Here is a 23,066-nt window from a genome sequence, read left to right on the forward strand (position 1 = left end):
TTCGAAAAGAATTTCGCTAGTAGACTACTGTCTGTGTCCCAAATTTCATCAAAATCCGTGTAGCCATTCTGGCGTGATTCAGTCGCAAAAACGAAAAAATATAATAATTAAATTATAACTGCTCCTAGGGGGCGGGGACCACGCCCCTTTTCAAAAATATATAGTTAGTAGATCCTTCTATACTATTGGCTATATGTGTGCAAAATTTCATCCAAATCGGTCCAGCCGTTCTTGCGTGATTGAGTCACAAAGACAAACGTCTGGACAAACATCCAAACATCCAAACATCCAAACATCTTCACATCCAAACTTTGCCATTTATAATATATACTAGCTTTTACCCGCGGCCCCGTCCGCAAGGAAAATTTTAAATATATGCGCTATTCGCGTTAGCCTGCTTATTATCTGTTTACAATTTTGTTTTCTGTCTAATGCATTTTATTTTTGTAATTGAGTAAAAAAAAAGAACTAAATGAGCTGATAACCTGATAGGATCCCAAATGATCCCGAAATTATCCAGAAAAAGCTACGAAATGACCCCAACGCTATCGCGGACGGATCCCGAAAACCATCCAGAAATGCCCCGAAAGGGTCTCCAAAAGTTCCCCGAATAGTCCCAAAAAAACCCGAAATGAGAGCGACACGATTCTAGACGTATGTAGAGAACCACACAGAAATGATCCATGAAGGTGTTCCAAAATGATCCCGAAAAGGTTCCGAAATGACCCTGACGGGCTCCCGGGCGGATCTCAAAAACCATCCAGAAAATATCCAGGAAGGGTCCCTAAATTATCCCGACTAACTCCAGAAAAAGTTCCGAAATGGCTCCGAGGGGATCCACGATGGATCGCGAAAACCATACAGAAATGATTCCGGAAGGATTCCAAAATGATCCCGAAATAGTCCGGAATTGACCCAGATGGGATCCCGCACAGATCCAGAAATGATCCCGGAAGGGTGCAAAAACTATCCCGGAAAAGTAACAAAAAATCCCGAAATGGCTCCTACGGCATCCCGGACGGATCCAGAAATGATCTCGGAATGGTCCCCAAATGATCCCAAAATGGTCCCGAAATGACCCTGATGGATCCGGCAAACCATCAAGAAATTATGCCGAAAGGGTCCCAAAATGATCCCGAAATAATACAGAAAAAGTCACGAAACGACCCCTAGACGATCCCCAAATGATCCCGTATTAGCCCCGAAAAGGTCCCGAAATAACCCCGACGGGATCCCGGACAAATCCCGAAAACCATCCAGAAATGATGCCGGAAGGAATCCCAAATGATTCCGTAAAAGTCCCGCATTGATTCCGACGGGATCCCGAACGGATACCGAAAATCATCCAGAAGTGACGCCGGAAAGGTCCTCAAATGATCATCTAATAGTCCCGAAATGACCCTTAAGGGGTCATGGACGGATCCCATAACCCATCCAAAAATGATCCCGATATATTCCCGAAGAAGTCCCGAAATGACCCTGACGGGATCTCGAACGCACCCCTAAATGACCCTGACGGGATCCCGGACAGATCCCGAAATCCATCCAGAAATGATCTTGGGAGGGATCCCAAATGATCCCGAAAAAGTCCCGCAATGATTCCGAGGGGATGCTGATCGGATACCGATAACCATCCAGAAGTGATGCCGGAAAGGTCCTCAAATAATCACCTAATACCAAAATGACCCTGACGGCATCCCGGACTGATCCCAAAATCCATCCAGAAATGATCTTGGGAAGGTCCCAAAATTATCCCGAAATAGTCTCGGAAAAGTTCAGAAATTACCCTGACGGGTTCCCGGACGAATCCTGAAAGCCATCTCTAAATGATCCCGAAAAAGTCCCGAAATGACCCTGACTGGACCCCGAAAGGATCCCGAAAACTATCCAGAAATGATGCCGGAAATGTCCTCAAATGATCACCTAATAGTTCCGAAAAGACCCTGACGGGATCCCGAACGGATCCCGACAACTATCTAGAAATGATGCCGAAAGGGCCCGCAAATGATCCCGTATTAGGCGAGAAAAAGTCCCGAAATGAACCCGACGGGATGCCGGACGAATCCCAAAAACCAGCCAGAAATGATGCCGGAAGGGACACCAAATGATCCCGAAAAAGTCCCGCAATAATTCCGACGGGATCCTGAGCGGATACCGAAAACCATCCAGAAGTGATGCCGAAAAGGTCCTCAAATGATCACCTAATAGTCCCAGAATGACCCTGACGGGATCCCGAACGGATCCCGGCAACTATCCAGAAATGATACCGAAAGTGCCCGCAAATTATCCCGTATTAGTTGAGAAAAAGTCCCGAAATGACCCCGACGGGATGCCGGACGAATCCCAAAAACCATCCAGAAATGATTTTGGAAGGGACCCCAATGATCCCGAAAAAGTCCCGCAATTATTCCGACGGGAATCTGAACGGATACCGAAAACCATCCAGAAGTGTGATGCCGGAACGGTCCACCTAATAGTCCCAAAATGACCCTGAGGGCATCCCGGACAAATCCCGAAATCCATCCAGAAATGATCTTGGGAAGGTCCCAAAATGATCCCGAAATAGTCTCGGAAAAGTCCAGAAATTACCCTGACGGGTTCCCGGACGAATCCTGAAAGCCATCCTTAAATGATCCCGAAAAAGCCCCGAAATGACCCTGACGGGATCCCGAAAGGATTCCAAAAACTATCCAGAAATGATGCCGGAAAGGTCCTCAAATGATCCCCTAATAGTTCCGAAATGACCGTGACGGGATCCCGAACGGATCCCGACAACTATCCAGAAATTATGCCGAAAGGGTCCGCAAATGATCCCGTATTAGTCGAGAAAAAGTGCCGAAATGACCCCGACGGGATCCCGGACGAATCCCAAAAACCATCCAGAAATGATGCCGGTAGGTATCCCAAATGATCCCGAAATAATCCCGAAATGACTTCGTCGGCATCCCGGACTGATACCGAAAATTATCCAGAAATGATGCCGGAAAGGTCCACAAATGATCCCCTAATAGTCCCGAAATTACCCTGATGGGATCCCGGACGGATCCCGAAAACTATCCAGAAATGATGCCGGAAGAACCCCCAAATGATCCCGAAAAAGTCCCCAAATGACCCCGACGAGATCCCGCACGGATCCCGAAAACCATCCAGAAATGATGCCGGAAGAGCCCCAAATGATCCCGAAAAAGTCCCCAAATGACCCCGACATACTCCAGAAAAGGTTCCGAAATGGCTCCGAGGGAATCAACGACGGATCGCGAAAACCATACAGCAATGATTCCGGAAGGATCCCAAAATGATCCCGAAATAGTTCGGAAATGACCCAGATGGGATCCCGCACAGATCCAGAAATGATCCCGGAAGGGTCCAAAAACTATCCCGGAAAAGTAACAAAAAATCCCGAAATGGCTCCTACGGCATCCCGGACGGATCCAGAAATGATCTCGGAAGGGTCCCCAAATGATCCCAAAATGGTCCCGAAATGACCCTGATGGATCCGGCAAACCATCAAGAAATTATGCCGGAAGGGTCACCAAATGATCCCGAAATAAAACAGAAAAAGTCACGAAATGACCCCTAGAGGATCCCCAAATGATCCCGTATTAGCCCCAAAAAAGTCCCAAAATGACCCTGACGGGATCCCGAAAGGATTCCGAAAACAATACAGAAATGATGCCGGAAAGGTCCTCAAATGATCCCCTAATAGTCCCGAAATGACCGTGACGGGATCCCAACAACTATCCAGAAATGATGCCGAAAGGGTCCGCAAATGATCCCGTATTAGCCGAAAAAAAGTCCCGAAAGGACCACGACGGGATCCCGACCGAATCCCAAAAACCATCCAGAAATGATGCCGGTAGGTATCCCAAATGATCCCGAAATAGCCCCGAAATGACCTCGTCGGCATCCCGGACGGATCCCGAAAATTATCCAGAAATGATGCCGGAAAGGTTCCCAAATGATCCCCTAATAGTCCCGAAATTACCCTAATGGGATCCCGGACGGATCCCGAAAACCATCCAGAAATGATGCCGAAAGGGTTCCCAAATGATCCCGTATTAGTCGCGAAAAAGTCCCGAAATGACCCCGACGGGATCCCGGACGGATCCCGAAAACCATCCAGAAATGATGCCGAAAGGGTTCCCAAATGATCCCGTATTAGTCGCGAAAAAGTCCCGAAATGACCCCGACGGGATCCCGGACGGATCCCGAAAACCATCCAGAAATGATGCCGGATGAGCCCCAAAATGATCCCGAAAAAGTCCCCAAATGACCCCGACGAGATCCCGGACGGATCCCGAAAACCATCCAGAAATGATGCCGGAAGAGCCCCCAAATGATCCCGAAAAAGTCCCCAAATGACCCCGACGATATCCCGGACGGATCCCGAAAACCATCCAGAAATGATGCCGGAAGAGCCCTAAAATGATCCCGAAAAAGTCCCCATATGACCCCGACGAGATAACGCATGGATCCCGAAAACCATCCAGAAATGATGTCGGAAGGGTCCCCAAATGATCGCGAAATAGTCCCGAAATGATTCCGTAATAGTCCCGAAAATGTTCCAAAATAACCCCGACGGGATCCCGGACGGATCCCGTAAACTATGCAGAAATGATCCCGGAAGGGTCCCAAAATGATCCCGAAATAGTCCCGAAAAAGTCCCGAAATTACCCCGGCGTAATCCCGGACCGATCCCGAAAACCATCCAGAAATGATCCCGGAAGGGTCTCGATATGACCCTTACGGGATTACAAATAAGGTGAAGCTAATTATAAAACCATGTTAATAAGGCAGCAGGCGCATTGGAGCGAATAAAAAGTTAGATAGAAACATACAGGTAAAGCTAATAAAAACGTGCTAATAAAAACAATTAATGGAGGGCGGATGGCGGGAGTAGAGGAGAGGACCACTGATCGTTCCTCAAAAATTGTCTAGATCTCGTTCTGTATGTACCAGATACCAAAAACTATTGATTTAGGAGAAAATTTAGATTGAGTTATAACAATTTATGGATTTTACACCAGAGGGGGAGATAAAGGGGGGCGGGCGGAAGGTGTCACTGCTTACTTTGTAAGCCCTCGACTTATTTGACCCCTTGAGTCTGTGATATTGGTGAAGGCCAGTATACGTAAAGTTATAATGTGTAAAAATTATGAAAAATAATTTCTCGAAGGGTCGTGGGACCCCCACCCCTCTTTCCATGTTCGAAAAAAATTTCGCTAGTAGACTACTGTCTGTGTCCCAAATTTCATCAAAATCGGTGTAGCCATTCTGGCGTGATTCAGTCGCAAAGACGAAAAAATATAATAATTAAATTATAACTGTTCCTAGGGGGCGGGGACCACGCCCCTTTTGAAAAATATATAGCTAGTAGATCCTTCTAGACTATTGGCTATATGTGTGCAAAATTTCATCCAAATCGGTCCAGCCGTTCTTGCGTTATTGAGTCACAAAGACAAACGTCTGGACAAACATCCAAACATCCAAACATCCAAACATCCAAACATCTAAACATCCAAACATCCAAACATCTTAACATCCAAACTTTCCCATTTATAATATATATTAGATAGCCTTTACCCGCGGCCCCGTCCGCAAGGAGAAAATAAAATATGTGGGCTATTCACGTTAGCCTGCTTATAAAGTTATCTGTTTAAAATTTTTTTTCTGTCTAATGCATTTTATTTTTGTAATTGAGTAAAAAAAAGAACTTTATGAGCTGATAACCTGATAGGATCCCAAAATGATAACGAAATTATCCAGAAAAAGCCACGAAATGACCCCGACGCTATCGCGGACGGATCCCGAAAACCATCCAGAAACGCCCAGGAAGTGTTTCCAAAAGTTCCCGAAGTAGTCCCAAAAAAACCCGAAATGACAACGACACGATTCTAGACTTATCCAGATAACCACACAGAAATGATGCCTGAAGGGTACCAAATTGATCCCGAAATAGTCCCGAAAAAGTTCCGAAATTACCCTGACGGGCTCCCGGACGGATCTCAGAAACCATCCAGAAAATATCCAGGAAGGGTCCCTAAATTATCCCGACTAACTCCAGAAAAAGTTCCGAAATGGCTCCGAGGGGATCCACGATGGATCGCGAAAACCATACAGAAATGATTCCGGAAGAATTCCAAAATGATCCCGAAATAGTCCGGAATTGACCCAGATGGGATCCCGCACAGATCCAGAAATGATCCCGGAAGGGTGCAAAAACTATCCCGGAAAAGTAACAAAAAATCCCGAAATGGCTCCTACGGCATCCCGGACGGATCCAGAAATGATCTCGGAAGGGTCCCCAAATGATCCCAAAATGGTCCCGAAATGACCATGATGGGTCCGGCAAACCATCAAGAAATTATGCCGAAAGGGTCCCAAAATGATCCCGAAATAATACAGAAAAAGTCACGAGACGACCCCTAGAGGATCCCCAAATGATCCCGTATTAGCCCCGAAAAGGTCCCGAAATAACCCCGACGGGATCCCGGACAAATCCCGAAAACCATCCAGAAATGATGCCGGAAGGAATCCCAAATGATTCCGTAAAAGTCCCGCATTGATTCCGACGGGATCCCGAACGGATACCGAAAATCATCCAGAAGTGATGCCGGAAAGGTCCTCAAATGATCACCTAATAGTCCCGAAATGACCCTTAAGGGGTCATGGACGGATCCCATAAACCATCCAGAAATGACCCCGATATATTCCCGAAGAAGTCCCGAAATGACCCTGACGGGATCTCGAACGCACCCCTAAATGACCCTGACGGGATCCCGGACAGATCCCGAAATCCATCCAGAAATGATCTTGGGAGGGACCCCAAATGATCCCGAAAAAGTCCCGCAATGATTCCGAGGGGATCCTGATCGGATACCGATAACCATCCAGAAGTGATGCCGGAAAGGTCGTCAAATGATCACCTAATACCAAAATGACCCTGACGGCATCCCGGACTGATCCCAAAATCCATCCAGAAATGATCTTGGGAAGGTCCCAAAATTATCCCGAAATAGTCTCGGAAAAGTTCAGAAATTACCCTGACGGGTTCCCGGACGAATCCTGAAAGCCATCTCTAAATGATCCCGAAAAAGTCCCGAAATGACCCTGACTGGACCCCGAAAGGATCCCGAAAACTATCCAGAAATGATGCCGGAAATGTCCTCAAATGATCACCTAATAGTTCCGAAAAGACCCTGACGGGATCCCGAACGGATCCCGACAACTATCTAGAAATGATGCCGAAAGGGCCCGCAAATGATCCCGTATTAGTCGAGAAAAAGTCCCGAAATGAACCCGACGGGATGCCGGACGAATACCAAAAACCAGCCAGAAATGATGCCGGAAGGGACGCCAAATGATCCCGAAAAAGTCCCGCAATAATTCCGACGGGATCCTGAGCGGATACCGAAAACCATCCAGAAGTGATGCCGAAAAGGTCCTCAAATGATCACCTAATAGTCCCAAAATGACCCTGACGGCATCCCGGACAGATCCCGAAATCCATCCAGAAATGATCTTGGGAGGGTCCCAAAATTATCCCGAAATAGTCTGGGAAAAGTCCAGAAATTACCCTGAGGGATACCGGACGAATCCTGAAAACCAATCTTAAATGATGCCGAAAAAGTCCCGAAATGACCCTGATGGGACCCGGAAAGGATCCCGAAAACTAACCAGAAATGATGCCGGAAAGGTCCTCAAATGATCTCCCAATAGTTCCGAAAAGACCCTGACGGGATCCCGAACGGATCCCGACAACTATCCAGAAATGATACCGAAAGGGCCCGCAAATGATCCCGTATTAGTCGAGAAAAAGTCCCGAAATGACCCCGACGGGATGCCGGACGAATCCCAAAAACCATCCAGAAATGATTTTGGAAGGGACCCCAATGATCCCGAAAAAGTCCCGCAATTATTCCGACGGGAATCTGAACGGATACCGAAAACCATCCAGAAGTGATGCCGGAACGGTCCTCAAATGCTCACCTAATAGTCCCAAAATGACCCTGAGGGCATCCCGGACAAATCCCGAAATCCATCCAGAAATGATCTTGGGAAGGTCCCAAAATGATCCCGAAATAGTCTCGGAAAAGTCCAGAAATTACCCTGACGGGTTCCCGGACGAATCCTGAAATGATTCCGAAAAAGCCCCGAAATGACCCTGACGGGATCCCGAAAGGATTCCAAAAACTATCCACAAATGATGCCGGAAAGGTCCTCAAATGATCCCCTAATAGTTCCGAAATGACCGTGACGGGATCCCGAACGGATCCCGACAACTATCCAGAAATTATGCCGAAAGGGTCCGCAAATGATCCCGTATTAGTCGAGAAAAAGTCCCGAAATGACCCCGACGGGATCCCGGACGAATCCCAAAAACCATCCAGAAATGATGGCGGTAGGTATCCCAAATGATCCCGAAATAATCCCGAAATGACCTCGTCGGCATCCCGGACGGATACCGAAAATTATCCAGAAATGATGCCGGAAAGGTCCACAAATGATCCCCTAATAGTCCCGAAATTACCCTGATGGGATCCCGGACGGATCCCGAAAACCATCCAGAAATGATGCCGGAAGAGCCCCCAAATGATCCCGAAAAAGTCCCCAAATGACCCCGACGATATCCCGGACGGATCCCGAAAACCATCCAGAAATGATGCCGGAAGAGCCCCCAAATGATCCCGAAAAAGTCCCCAAATGACCCCGACGAGATCCCGCACGGATCCCGAAAACCATCCAGAAATGATGCCGGAAGAGCCCCAAATGATCCCGAAAAAGTCCCCAAATGACCCCGACATACTCCAGAAAAGGTTCCGAAATGGGTCTGAGGGAATCAACGACGGATCGCGAAAACCATACAGAAATGATTCCGGAAGGATCCCAAAATGATCCCGAAATAGTCCGGAAATGACCCAGATGGGATCCCGCACAGATCCAGAAATGATCCCGGAAGGGTCCAAAAACTATCCCGGAAAAGTAACAAAAAATCCCGAAATGGCTCCTACGGCATCCCGGACGGATCCAGAAATGATCTCGGAAGGGTCCCCAAATGATCCCAAAATGGTCCCGAAATGACCCTGATGGATCCGGCAAACCATCAAGAAATTATGCCGGAAGGGTCCCCAAATGATCCCGAAATAAAACAGAAAAAGTCACGAAACGACCCCTAGAGGATCCCCAAATGATCCCGTATTAGCCCCAAAAAAGTCCCAAAATGACCCTGACGGGATCCCGAAAGGATTCCGAAAACAATACAGAAATGATGCCGGAAAGGTCCTCAAATGATCCCCTAATAGTCCCGAAATGACCGTGACGGGATCCCGACAACTATCCAGAAATGATGCCGAAAGGGTCCGCAAATGATCCCGTATTAGTCGAAAAAAAGTCCCGAAAGGACCACGACGGGATCCCGGACGAATCCCAAAAACCATCCAGAAATGATGCCGGTAGGTATCCCAAATGATCTCGAAATGATCTCGTCGGCATCCCGGACGGATCCCGAAAATTATCCAGAAATGATGCCGGAAAGGTTCCCAAATGATCCCCTAATAGTCCCGAAATTACCCTAATGGGATCCCGGACGGATCCCGAAAACCATCCAGAAATGATGCCGAAAGGGTTCCCAAATGATCCCGTATTAGTCGCGAAAAAGTCCCGAAATGACCCCGACGGGATCCCGGACGGATCCCGAAAACCATCCAGAAATGATGCCGGATGAGCCCCAAAATGATTCCGAAAAAGTCCCCAAATGACCCCGACGAGATCCCGGACGGATCCCGAAAACCATCCAGAAATGATATCGGAAGAGCCCCCAAATGATCCCGAAAAAGTCCCCAAATGACCCCGACGATATCCCGGACGGATCCCGAAAACCATCCAGAAATGATGCCGGAAGAGCCCTCAAATGATCCCGAAAAAGTCCCCATATGACCCCGACGGGATCCCGCACGGATCCCGAAAACCATCCAGAAATGATGCCGGAAGGGTCCCCAAATGATCGCGAAATAGTCCCGAAATGATTCCGGAATAGTCCCGAAAATGTTCCAAAATAACCCCGACGGGATCCCGGACGGATCCCGTAAACTATACAGAAATGATCTCGGAAGGGTCCCAAAATGATCCCGAAATAGTCCCGAAAAAGTCCCGAAATTACCCCGGCGTAATCCCGGACCGATACCGAAAACCATCCAGAAATGGTCCCGGAAGGGTCTCGATATGACCCTTACGGGATTACAAATAAGGTGAAGCTAATTATAAAACCATGTTAATAAGGCAGCAGGCGCATTGGAGCGAATAAAAAGTTAGATAGAAACATACAGGTAAAGCTAATAAAAGCGTGCTAATAAAAACAATTGATGGAGGGCGGATGGCGAGAGTAGAGGAGAGGACCACTGATCGTTCCTCCAAAATTGTCTAGATCTCGTTCTGTATGTACCAGATACCAAAAACTATTGATTTAGGAGAAAATTTAGATTGAGTTATAACAATTTATGGATTTTACACCAGAGGGGGAGATAAAGGGGGCGGGCCGAGGGTGTCACTGCTTACTTTGTAAGCCCTCGACTTATTTGACCCCTTGAGTCTGTGATATTGGTGAAGGCCAGTATACGTAAAGTTATAATGTGTAAAAATTATGAAAAATAATTTCTCGAAGGGTCGTGGGACCCCCACCCCTCTTTCCATGTTCGAAAAAGATTTCGCTAGTAGACTACTGTCTGTGTCCCAAATTTCATCAAAATCCGTGTAGCCATTCTGGCGTGATTCAGACGCAAAGACGAAAAAATATAATAATTAAATTATAACTGTTCCTAGGGGGCGGGGACCACGCCCCTTTTGAAAAATATATAGCTAGTAGATCCTTCTAGACTATTGGCTATATGTGTGCAAAATTTCATCCAAATCGGTCCAGCCGTTCTTGCGTTATTGAGTCACAAAGACAAACGTCTGGACAAACATCCAAACATCCAAACATCCAAACATCCAAACATCCAAACATCCAAACATCCAAACATCTAAACATCCAAACATCCAAACATCTTAACATCCAAACTTTCCCATTTATAATATATATTAGATTAGATGTATATATTAGGTATTAGATTAGATATTAGATGCGTCCGATCTCTAAAATTTTACCAGACAATATATACTATATACGTAATCGGGTGAAATTTGAAGCTTAGAGCTAAAAAAATGGTATAGAAATTGTGGAATATTTCTTATCTGAACAATCGGTTATATGGGATATATGCTATATATACCACCGATCTATACAATTTTCCAGAAAACAATGTATGTCCTATACCTAAGCATTTGGTGAAATTTGAAGTTTCTAACTGATAAATTGAGGAAGATATTACAATAAAAGCTCCTTGTCTGAAAAATCGGTTGTATGGGGAATATATTCTATTGTATTCCGATCCATGTCTAATCCGACACCAAGATATACCAGCTGACAAAATTTCGTTCAGATTTCTCAAAAATTTGAGGAATAGTTTGCATTGAAACATACAGACGGACACACGGACATTGGTACATCGACTCAGATCTTCATCCTGATCAATTCAGTATACTTATTATTTTGAGGTTCGTGACAAAATTAATACTTTAACGGAATTTGTTCCTCCAAGCAGATATTTAGGCGATAATTGACTTTAACGTTTTGAATTTCCCTTTATTTCAACAATTTTTCTGAACTTTTTCTACTCAGTTGAGCAGAGCTCACAGAGTATATTAACTTTGATTGGATAACGGTTGGTTGTACAGGTATAAAGGAATCGAGATAGATATAGACTTCCATATATCACAATCATCAGTATCGAAAAAAAATTTGATTGAGCCATGTCCGTCCGTCCGTCCGTGTCTCCGTTAACACGATAACTTGAGTAAATTTTGAGGTATCTTGATGAAATTTGGTATGTAGATTCCTGGGCACTCATCTCAGATCGCTATTTAAAATGAACGATATCGGACTATAACCACATATCGAAAATTTCGAAAAACCGAAAAAATGCGATAATTCATTGCCAAAGGCGGTTAAAGCGATGAAACTTGGTAGATGGGTTGGCGTTATGACGCAGAATAGAAAATTAGTAAGATTTTGGACAATGGGCGTGGCACCGCCTACTTTTAAAAGTAGGTAATTTTAAAGTTTTGCAAGCTGTAATTTGACAGTCGTTAAAGATATAATGATGAAATTTGGCAGGAACGTTACTACTATTACTATATATGTGCTAAATAAAAATTAGCAAAATTGGATGAAGAACACGCCCACTTTTTAAAAAAAAATTTTTTTTAATTCAAATTTTAACAAAAAATTTAATATCTTTACTGTATATAAGTAAATTAAGTCAAAATTCAACTCCAGTAATGATATGATGCAACAAAATACAAAAATAAAAGAAAATTTCAAAATGGGCGTGGCTCCGCCCATTTTCATTTAGTTTGTCTAGAATACTTTTAATGCCATAAGTCGAACAAAAATTTACCAATCCTTCTCAAATTTGGTAGGGACATAGATTCTATGACGGTAACTGTTCTCTGTGAAAATGGGCGAAATCGGTGGAAGCCACGCCCAGTTTTTATACACAGTCCACCGTCTGTCCTTCCGCTCGGCCGTTAACACAATAACTTGAGCAAAAACCGATATATCTTTACTAAACTTAGCCCACGTACTTATTTGAACTCACTTTATCTTGGTATAAAAAATTGCCGAAATCCGACCATAACCAACCACGCCCACTTTATCGATATCGAAAATTACGAAAAATGAAAAAATGCCATAATTCTATACCAAATACGAAAAAAGGGATGAAACATGGTAACTGGATTGGTTTATTGACACAAAATATAACTTTGGAAAAAACTTTGTAAAATGGGTGTGACACCTACCATATTAAGTAGAAGAAAATGAAAAAGTTCTACAAGGCGAAATCAACAGCCCTTGGAATCTTGGCAGGAATACTGTTAGTGGTATTGCATATATAAATAAATTAGCAGTACCCGACAGATGATTTTCTGGATCACCTGGTCCACATTTTGGTCGATATCGCGAGAACGCCCTCACATATACATATAAGGGCCACTCGCTTTTAAAACCCTCATTAATACCTTTAATTTGATATCCATATCGTACAAACACATTCTATAGTCACCCCTGGCCCACCCTAATGGCGATATCTCGAAAAGGCGTCCACCTATAGACCTAATGCCCACTTCCTCTTAAAATGCTCAGTAGCACCTTTCGTTTGATACCCATATCGTACAAACATTCTAGAGTCACTCCTGGCCCACCCTAATGGCGATATCTCGAAAAGGCGTCCACCTATAGATCTAATGTCCACACCCTCTTAAAATGCTCAGTAACACCTTTCGTTTGATACCCATATCGTACAAACATTCTAGAGTCACCCCTGGCCCACCCTAATGGCGATATCTCGAAAAGGCGTCCACCTATAGACCTAATGCCCACTCCCTCTTAAATGCTCAGTAACACCTTTCGTTTGATACCCATATCGCACAAACATTCTAGAGTCACCCCTGGCCCACCCTAATGGCGATATCTCGAAAAGGCGTCCACCTATAGATCTAATGTCCACACCCTCTTAAAATGCTCAGTAACACCTTTCGTTTGATACCCATATCGTACAAACATTCTAGAGTCACCCCTGGCCCACCCTAATGGCGATATCTCGAAAAGGCGTCCACCTATAGACCTAATGCCCACTCCCTCTTAAAATGCTCAGTAACACCTTTCGTTTGATACCCATATCGTACAAACATTCTAGAGTCACCCTTGGTCCACCTTTATGGCGATATCTCTAAAAGGCGTCCACCTATAGAACTAGGGATTACTCCCTTTTAAAATACTCATTACCACCTTTCATTTGATACCCATATCGTACAAACACATTCTAGAGTCACCCTGGCCCACCCTAATGGCGATATCTCGAAAAGGCGTCCACCTATAGACCTAATGCCCACTCCCTCTTAAAATGCTCAGGACCAGCTTTTATTTGATACCCATATCGTACAAACATATTCTAGAGTCACCTCTGGTCCACCTTTATGGCGATTTCTCGAAAAGGCGTTCACCTATAGAACTAAAGCCCAATCCCTTTTAAAATACTCATTACCACCTTTCATTTGATACCCATATCGTACAAACACATTCTAGAGTCACCCCTGGTCCACCTCAATGGCGATATCTCGAAAAGGCGTCCACCGATAGACCTAAGGCTCACTCCCTCTTAAAATGCTCAGTAACACCTTTCATTTGATACCAATATCGTACAAACAAATTCTAGAGTCAGCCCTGGTCCACCTTTATGGCGATATCCCTAAATGGCGTCCATCCATAGAACTATGGCCTACTCTCTCTTAAAATACTCTTTAATACCTTCCATTTGATACACATGTCATACAAGCACATTCCAGGGTTACCCTAGGTTCATTTTCCTACATGGTGATTTTCCTTATTTTGTCTCCATAGCTCTCAACTGAGTATGTAATGTTCGGTTACACCCGAACTTAGCCTTCCTTACTTGTTTTCAATTAAATGTTTCTCGTTTCCTTAACTTGAAAAAAAATTTTATTGTTGCGACTGTTTATCATACATATATGTATTTTTGTTCCTGGATTTATATTTGTTTACCAAATCAAATCAAATTAATTTCGCTTATTGTTATTATATTTGTTTAGTATTTTGGTTATACTAAAAGCTTTTGGATCTTATTGTACTAATATCTTTCTAATATGTGACCCGGTCTATGAAAAGGTGGCTTATGACTCAAAAAAAGAAATTGCGAGAAACAGCTGTTAAAGATAAACAATGCATTTCTTCAGTTTCTTACTAGTTTTTCTTTTGCATTATAGGCAGTCATGCCCAAAAGGCAACCAAAAAAGGCAAAAGAGCATAAATGAGATAAGTTCGTGTGTGTATATAAAGAGCGATGTTTTTTTCAATGCAAAGCACAAACCAGTTTCTGACCGAAAAAAATCGTGTGAGTGCTCGGATTTAAAAGCAATGCTGAACGAGTAGGACGTGTGCCGCTTGTGAATAATAGCCGTGTTTTTAACACGCGTATATCCGTTTACGCTTAAACTTTATATTGACTGCTAAGAGACAAACTATAAATACACCTCTGAAATTGCTGCGCATAAATTTTGTCCTACTAAATTTCAATACGCATTATACTCAGATGTAACTGAAATATGTGTCTTTGTTTCACCCTGTACACTAATTCTATGTATTATATGTGTGTCCACAATTCATCGCAACTGATTCAGCTATATGTTATACCCTATGGCCATCAGAGAGTTGCGTCTCCGCTTTTCGGTACACCCTGTTGCTGTAGCTAGTTGTTTTACCACAGCCGCTAGATGGGTCTCCTAAGCATTATCCAAGCGAAGATAGGCGTTTTTTAACACGCGCAAACGAAACGTATACGCGCGTGTTAAAAAACACGGCTAATGTCTGTCGGAGATGAATTTAGCGAGGTTTTTCAAACATATTTCTGTGAAAACGAAGAGAATGATGACGATTATGTCTATGATGTTGGTATCAATTACGAGGACGAACTACAAGCATTGTTTCGAGCTGAATGTCAAATGTAAGTGGATGAAAATATCACCTCCAGAACACTTCTAAGCAAGTTAGGACTTTCTAGTTTTCACCACGTGAAAGAGCGTCTCAAAAACTATCGAAACCAGAAAAAAAAGTGGTAAAATTTTTTTTTAGTCATAAGCCACCTTTTCATAGACCGGGTCACATATATTGATGAAATGAATTGTTGTTAATAATATCAACTTACATACCTCTGCCTCATATACGCTTTTACTTAAAATGTCTTCAGTCTCCGTTTCCTCAATAATATCCGTTTCTGCCAAAAGATCACAGTTGTCATTTTCATAGTGAGTGCTAGTCTGGTACTTGAAAATATTAAAACATTTTTACTTATGAATTGAGATGATTATTGGCAGCTTACATGTGTTTCATTTGTTTCTGCTGTCTTTCGGTGCGAATCATTTGTCCCCTTGTTTGGTTTTGAAACCTGTGTCGATACTTCTTTGCCTTTTTCCAGCATTTTTTTTTGCTTTAAAGTGAATTAAAATAGTAATGTGTTATTTAAGTTAAATAAAATATATTAAAAGCATAAAAACTTTATATAATGTCCTGCTTGGGGAGCGATCATGAACCAACTACTCCAACAGCGAAATCGCTGTTTCAAAATTGTTAACTTGGATATTCATAAAACACTCTGCGCGTTGCTTTGCGTTCACCCTTTGGACAGTGTCACAAGTTAACACTATCTAAAATTTTTGATTTGCTTTACATTTCACAATTTGTAAAGCAAGATTCATGTGCCACCATACTTTGAACTCACTTGACAAGCGAAGCAACGTAACGGAGCGAGTGCAGGACAATAACGCCCGCGCGCGCTATTTGCTAAAAACAGGAAATATCTATGTTCAAGCGAGTGGAGTCAGTATTGAGCGAACTGCGTATCGAGACGGTTGTACACGGACCGAATTTGTATTAATAAAAAATATAAGTATATTCAATGCGATTTGTTTATTATAATTTAATTAAAAGGAAAACATAATTTCGTCCTACGAGCCGAAGGGTTTAGTGCTTACAGAACACTTATTTCGGGCTATCGGCAGTGAATTTGAAAAATAATATAGAAAAAGTTGTGGTGTAGAATTCAGCGTGTACTGCTACATATATACATATGTCCAAAATGTGGAATAGCAAAATTCTGCGAATAGATTGAGTGTTTTACATCCGAAGATACACGGTTCAGTTGTCAGCAGGGTTCGCTCGTTTAGCGTATTGCTCATAACGTCGGCGAATTATACGTTATTCTGTGTTGCTGTTTTGCGTCGTCGTCGTTGGCTCTGTATTGCGGCGAATATTGCGAACACTTCTGTTGGCAGCAAAGTCAACTCGTCGACGCCTTGCGAATTTCGTTGTGTTTTGTATTTGCTGCACTCAGCTCTGCGTTTGATTCATATTTCAGCATTTCGGCGAATTTGGTTGACTTATTTGAACAGTGCGCTCATCACGTCGGCGGCATGTATGTTATTCTCAGTAAATAAATTGCATCGGCGCCTTGCGACTTTGGTTGTGTTGTGCAATGTGTTTGTATTTGCGGCGCTTGCTTCTTGCGCTTATTTCTGCGTTTGCTTTATATTTCATCGATGCTGCGACTTTGGTTTGTGTATGTTTTGAGGTGTGTATCCATTAGGAATAATTGTGAGCGATGATCTTGTGGTGAAGAAGAGTTGTAAGAGAGGGAATGTTCATGTTATATAAAAGCGAATTTGATTCGCATTAGATATTTTATTTTAGTATACCAACGAGTTTGTTTTCGCATTCCGAGCGTGCTCATTAAATCCATAATGCTATCCATTCTTCAAATAAAAATGTATAGATTATATTATGGAAAATGTACCTACGCGAAGTTGGTTCAGTCGAGCGGCAAGCTCATGGCTACATCGAGTTATGTACATTTATTCTGTCCTGTGGGGCTTCTTTTATTTTAACGAAATTCAAAAATAATAATAACTAAAATGTGAAAAGAAAAACTTAATGTGCAAAGTTTAGCGAATATTTTTGTGAGTCATAAATATGTATCAGTTGTTTCACATAAAAAGATGCGCTCGTTACCTCGGCGCTTTGTGATCAATTCCGCGTCATTGCCATTTCTAAGGTAAAATTCAGCCAAGGTTTCTGTGCGTTATACCTACAGATGTTCACATACTGATTGTCAGCTGGTTCATTTGAACAGTACGCTCATAACTTCGGCGAAGTGTAAGCAGCTCAGCATTGCTGTCTTTTCTTCGGCGTAGCTGCGTTACTATTTTGTGTGTTTGTATTTGGAAGAAATCAACAGCGAAAACTGACAGTGCGCTCATAGCTAAGGCAACTTGGGAGCGGCGCAAAGTTCTGTCTTTAATTCGGCGTGGCTCGACATTGTTTTGTGTTTTGTATTTTGGATAAGTGTGGAAAATGAGCAGACCAGTGTTGTCACTTCTAAAATCTATTTAGTGGTAGATTTTCAAAAAAAGGGTGGTAGATCTCCTAAAAATAGTGGTAGAATTTTCAAAAACATTGTAACCAATTTTTTTCAAATTATCATAACATCATCAACATAAAAACTTCAAGTGCATTAACAACATACATATAAACATCTGTGTGAAGAGTATGTGTATACTGTATAGGCTTTAGACCTTATCAAATAAAAAAAATAATTAAATAATAGTGGGACTCTCACCTAGTTTTTAATTCTGAAGTTAGTAGTCGGTAGTTTTTAGGCGTTTTTTTAATAAACTATTTGAATAAGTATCAAAGAACTAGTCTTAAAAGTTTGAAAATTTTTTACTACAAAAACCTGAACAGCTGAAATTGATAGTCAAATGCGGACTACCGTCCAAGAACTTTAACAAACCATGTGTGGATACGACTAAAATAAATTTACAGTCTCCGAATATTCCATTTTTCATAACACATAGTTCAAACATATAATAATACTACTAAAAAACCTTAAAATAACAAATTACTTCAATGGTATTCAACGAATACCAATAGCCCAAATCTAATGAAAGAGACTTGTGCATTAAAACAATTTATTTTTTAAATTTTACAACTTACATCGGTGACATCGAAGACATCCATCGGATACTGCAATCGACGGCTGAGTGGAATATCGCTCGTATCTCGGCTGTCAGTACGAGAACGCCCTATCTGAGAATGTTTTTCAAAAACACCATATTTCAGTTTTTCTTTTGAAAACGACCTATCTCAGAACTCGATTGGAGAACGCCCAAAATGTTTTTCATAAACGTCCCAGCTTATGTCACAAATTTATTAAATTTAAGCTGAGACAGAACGTTCTTGAAACAAGTTCTGAAATAGGGCGTTATTCCAAAATTTTCTAGGATAGGTCGTTTTCGAAACGGCGGCAGAGATACGGCGATATTCCACTCAGTAGTCGAAAAATCAGATTATTACAAAGTTTTTGGCACGAATTTCTCATCAATAAAGTTAAATTTTACATAAAATTGTATAAGTTCTTTCGAAGGTACGTAAGTATTATAAAAATCACACATTTCTTCAGTGAAAATTTGATTTTCCACACATAATACATTCAGACGATTTCTCTTACAAGATTTAATTGCATTCATTAGTGAGAACAATCTTTCAGCGCCAGCAGTGCTATGGGGAAGGACTGCGAAATTGCACATATATGCCGATAATTCAGCAAACATAAAATCATCGCAGACATTTTTTTTATTTTTTAGCGCAGTCCAACCTGTAACCAAGTCATAATTTTAGGTCATTGTGAGCAACTTAAAGAACATAGTTAAATGAAGTCAAATAAAAAAGTGGTATATTTAAAAAAAAAGTGGTAGGAGTGGTAGATCCGGATTTTAGCCTAAATAGTGGTAGAGTGACAACACTGGAGCAGACCACTCATAGCTTCAGCGACTTACAAGCAGCGTAGTCTTGCTGTGTTTTCTTGGGCGTATTTGCGACTTTGTTTTGCGTTTTTATTTGGAAGAAATTAAAAGCGAAAGTTCTGACTTTTCGTCGGCTTATCTGCGATATTATTTTGCGTATTATTTATATTTGGAAAAAATAAACAGCGAATATTGTGATGTTTGAGCAATGCCCTCACAGCTTCGGCGACGTAGAAGGAGCGCAGCGTTGCTGCCTTCTCTTCGGCAAAGTTGCGTTATTATTTTGTATGTGGAGAATAATACAGCGATAATTGTGTATTTGAGCAGTGCGCTCATGGCTCCGGCGACAGAAAAGCAGTTCAACAGTGTAGCTTTTACTCCGGCGTAATAGCGATTTTGTTTGTGTTATGTTGGGAAATAAGCTAGAATTTCGGTACTTAATTCGGCGTGTCATATATATTTCAGTTGTTGGGTTATTCGTTTGAGCAGTGCGCTCATAGCTTGGGTGACGTAAAAGCAGCGCAGCGGTGTTGCCTTTCTTCGGCGTAGCTGCGATATTATTTTATGTTTGGATTATTAAACAGGGAGAATTATGGCATTCGAGCATTGCTGCTTTTACTTGCTGTTTGTTTTGGAAAAAAGGATCAGCCAGAACCCGGCGAGATATATGTACATAGATATATTAGTTGTCAGTTCATTCGTTTCAGCAGTACCCTCATGAATTTAGCGTCTTATTGGCAGTTCAGCCTTCCCTTTTACTTCGCATAATTTTGAGTTTATTGGTGTTGTTTTGGGAAATGTATTAGCGAGCTATACATATATATTCCATGCGCTCAGCACTTCTCTGACAGCAGCATTATTTTGCGTTTATTTGGTGAATTTAATATTTGAAAGTTACTCTCTTTTCTGTGGCGATACATAGGAAGCGTGACTGCGACTTGGATTTGCGCTTGTCTTATAGGCCCTAAACTGTAATATGTATAAAACTTGGGTACTGTTGAGTGTTATGCATACCGATTAACCCGTTCCGGTCATCAGTTTAACTGTTTGAGCAGGATGCTCATCGCTTCGGCGACTTATAAGCAGCGCAGCGTTGCTGGGCTTTATTAGGTGTAGTTGAGATAAATTTTGTACTTATTTGTAGAATTGGAATAGTTCAGCGACTTCTTTGAATAAAGTAAAACAGCAAAATTGAGTAAAATTCGGCGAATGTTGCGTTATACATACACAGTAGGTAGATTCTGGTTCTCGTGTCGTTCATCGTAGCAGCACGCTCTGCTCTTAGGCGACATAAAAGCATTTCAGCGACGCTTCCTTTACATTGGAAAATGAGATGGAAAACAGTTGTACAAAACTCAGCAATGAATATGTACATTTGAGTAGTATGCTTTTTATTGTGGTGCTTTGTATGCAGCTCAACATGGCTGTTTCACCTGAGTGTTTGTTTGCCTCTTGTGATGGCGGTTGCTCTGTTGAGCTCAATTCTGAATTCTGTTTTTATTCCGGCTTAATTGAACGTGATGATCTTATTCCAATAAAGGGTATCAGAGCGCGAAACTTCACTTTCTTGTGGTTTATCATTGAGTAATATTCCATGCTAAAGGTTTTATTCTGATAATCACTCAGCGAATGGGTTGGCTATTGCAATAAAATGCGCGCCCACAAAAATTGTTCACATGTAAATGCGTTAGTTCTCGTATGTTGCTCGTTAATTAAAAGCGAAGTCTGCTTAATGCTAGATATTTATTCTTGTGGTATACAGACAAGTATTGGCATTTGAAGCGTGTTCATTCAAGGCACAAAATTGCGCATTCAGCGGACATAAATTTATAGAATATCATTCGATTAATAGAACAATAATCAACTGCGAATTTTTGCACAGTCATTTGATTGTCTAGAAAGGATGCTGAAGTTAATGGAAACCAGGAAGAGGGGCCAGCGCGAAAGGGACGAGAAAAACCTGCAACGCGACAGTGAGCGGAGGGAAGGAATAAAAAGTTGGCAAAATGATGTGGGCGTAGTCTTAGGTAGCAAATACATATATTCGAATGCCGAGCGCAATAAGGAAATTGTCTGCGAATTCAGGTTAATTATGCTATGTTTCACAAAGAATTATATGGGCATAAAATGTTTTCGGCGTATGACCATTCGACGACGAAGAGGCAGCGAATCGAGCGTCATGTTTCCTAATGCGTTATCTCAATTATAATTAACTTACAACAGCGACTGGTCGTTCAAAGGATTAGATATTAGGTAAAGTGCATATGAACATTACCTGTTTTTTGTAAGAAGCAATTGTGTTTGGACGAGCGTTGTGGACGAGCGTCTCGCCGCTATCCGAATAAACGCAAAATTTTTTTTTAATATATCATTCATCTGCACCCATGCGCCGACAGAGGAGAAAGACGATGAGGTGAAAGACACTTTCTATGAACAATTAGAACGCACATACGAGCGCTGCCCCCGTCATGATATAAAAGTCGTCCTTGCCGACCTTAACGCCAGGGTGGGCAAAGAAGGTCTTTTTGGCCCTACAGTCGGAAAGTTCAGCCTACACAATGAAACTTCTCCTAACGGACTGATTGACTTTGCCGGTGCTCGAAACATGGTCATATCCAGCACGAGGTTCATGCATAAAAAGATACATCAAGCTACATGGCTGTCTCCTGATCGAAATACTCGCAATCAGATCGATCACGTTGTGATAGACGGACGGCATGCCTCCAGTGTTTTAGATGTGCGCACGATCCGATGACCTAACATCGATTCGGACAATTATCTCGTTGCAGCCAAAATACGCACCCGTCTCAACGCGGCTAAAACCAAGGAACAAAAAGCACAAGGAAAGCTAGACGTCGAAAAGCTTCAATCACAACAGACTGCCAATGATTTCGCAACTCGATTCTCACACCTGCTCTCTGAGAGCACAACTCATCCTGAAGGAATACAAGAGCAGTGGGAGTATATCTCCATAGCACTTCGTACTGCCGCCGAGGAAAAAATTGGTTACCGGCGGCCACGAAAAAACAACTGGTACGATGAAGAATGCCGCATTGCAACCGAAAGAAAAGACGCTGCCTACAGGGCTACGTTAAAAGCGAGCGCGACAAAAGGAGTGTGTGAACGCTATCGTGAGTTGAAAAGGGAAGCGAGACGCCTTTTCAGGAAGAAAAAATCAGAAGCAGAAAGGCGTGAGTGCGAGCAGCTTGAGCTGCTAGCCACCAGGAATAACGCCCGAAAATGCTACCAAAAAATACGGCGACAGACGGAAGGTTTTAAGACCGGGGCAAACTCCTGTAGGAATGAAAACGGCGACGGCGATTGATGCCCAGAGAGTGCTTAGATTATGGAGGGAATACTTCTCTGCTCTCCTAAATGGAGGCAGCAATTCACCGCGCAGAGATGAAGAACCCGATCCCGCAATCGATGATGATGGAATATATGATGAAGTTAGAATAGCAATAACCAGATTGAAAAACAACAAGGTCGTGGGCGTTGATGGATTGGCTGCGGAGCTATTCAAGTACGGCAGCGAATAGTTGGTAAGGCGCATGCAGCAGCTTCTTAGCAAAATATGGGCGGACGAGTGCATGCCC

The 23,066-nt window shown here is 42.6% G+C and overlaps 1 protein-coding gene across 6 annotated transcripts in view; it reads right to left on the reverse strand.

Moving 5' to 3' along the window:
• LOC137249799 (zinc finger protein 892-like) overlaps nt 1–23,066 on the reverse strand; it is a 185,026-nt gene that overhangs the window by 119,159 nt on the left and 42,801 nt on the right. For 4 of the 6 annotated variants that reach the window (XM_067781727.1, XM_067781724.1, XM_067781729.1 and 1 more), the window contains exons 5-6: nt 15,993–16,100; nt 15,823–15,936 (exon numbers count right to left, since the gene is read on the reverse strand). In XM_067781727.1, coding sequence (XP_067637828.1) covers nt 15,823–15,936; nt 15,993–16,100 — 222 coding nt within the window. The remainder of the gene's footprint in view (nt 1–15,822; nt 15,937–15,992; nt 16,101–23,066) is intronic. The other 2 variants (XM_067781728.1, XM_067781726.1) reach the window with 1 other exon arrangement.

Source organism: Eurosta solidaginis, chromosome 4 (genome assembly GCF_040869045.1).
Source record: "Eurosta solidaginis isolate ZX-2024a chromosome 4, ASM4086904v1, whole genome shotgun sequence".
NCBI classification, from domain to species: Eukaryota; Metazoa; Arthropoda; class Insecta; order Diptera; family Tephritidae; genus Eurosta; species Eurosta solidaginis.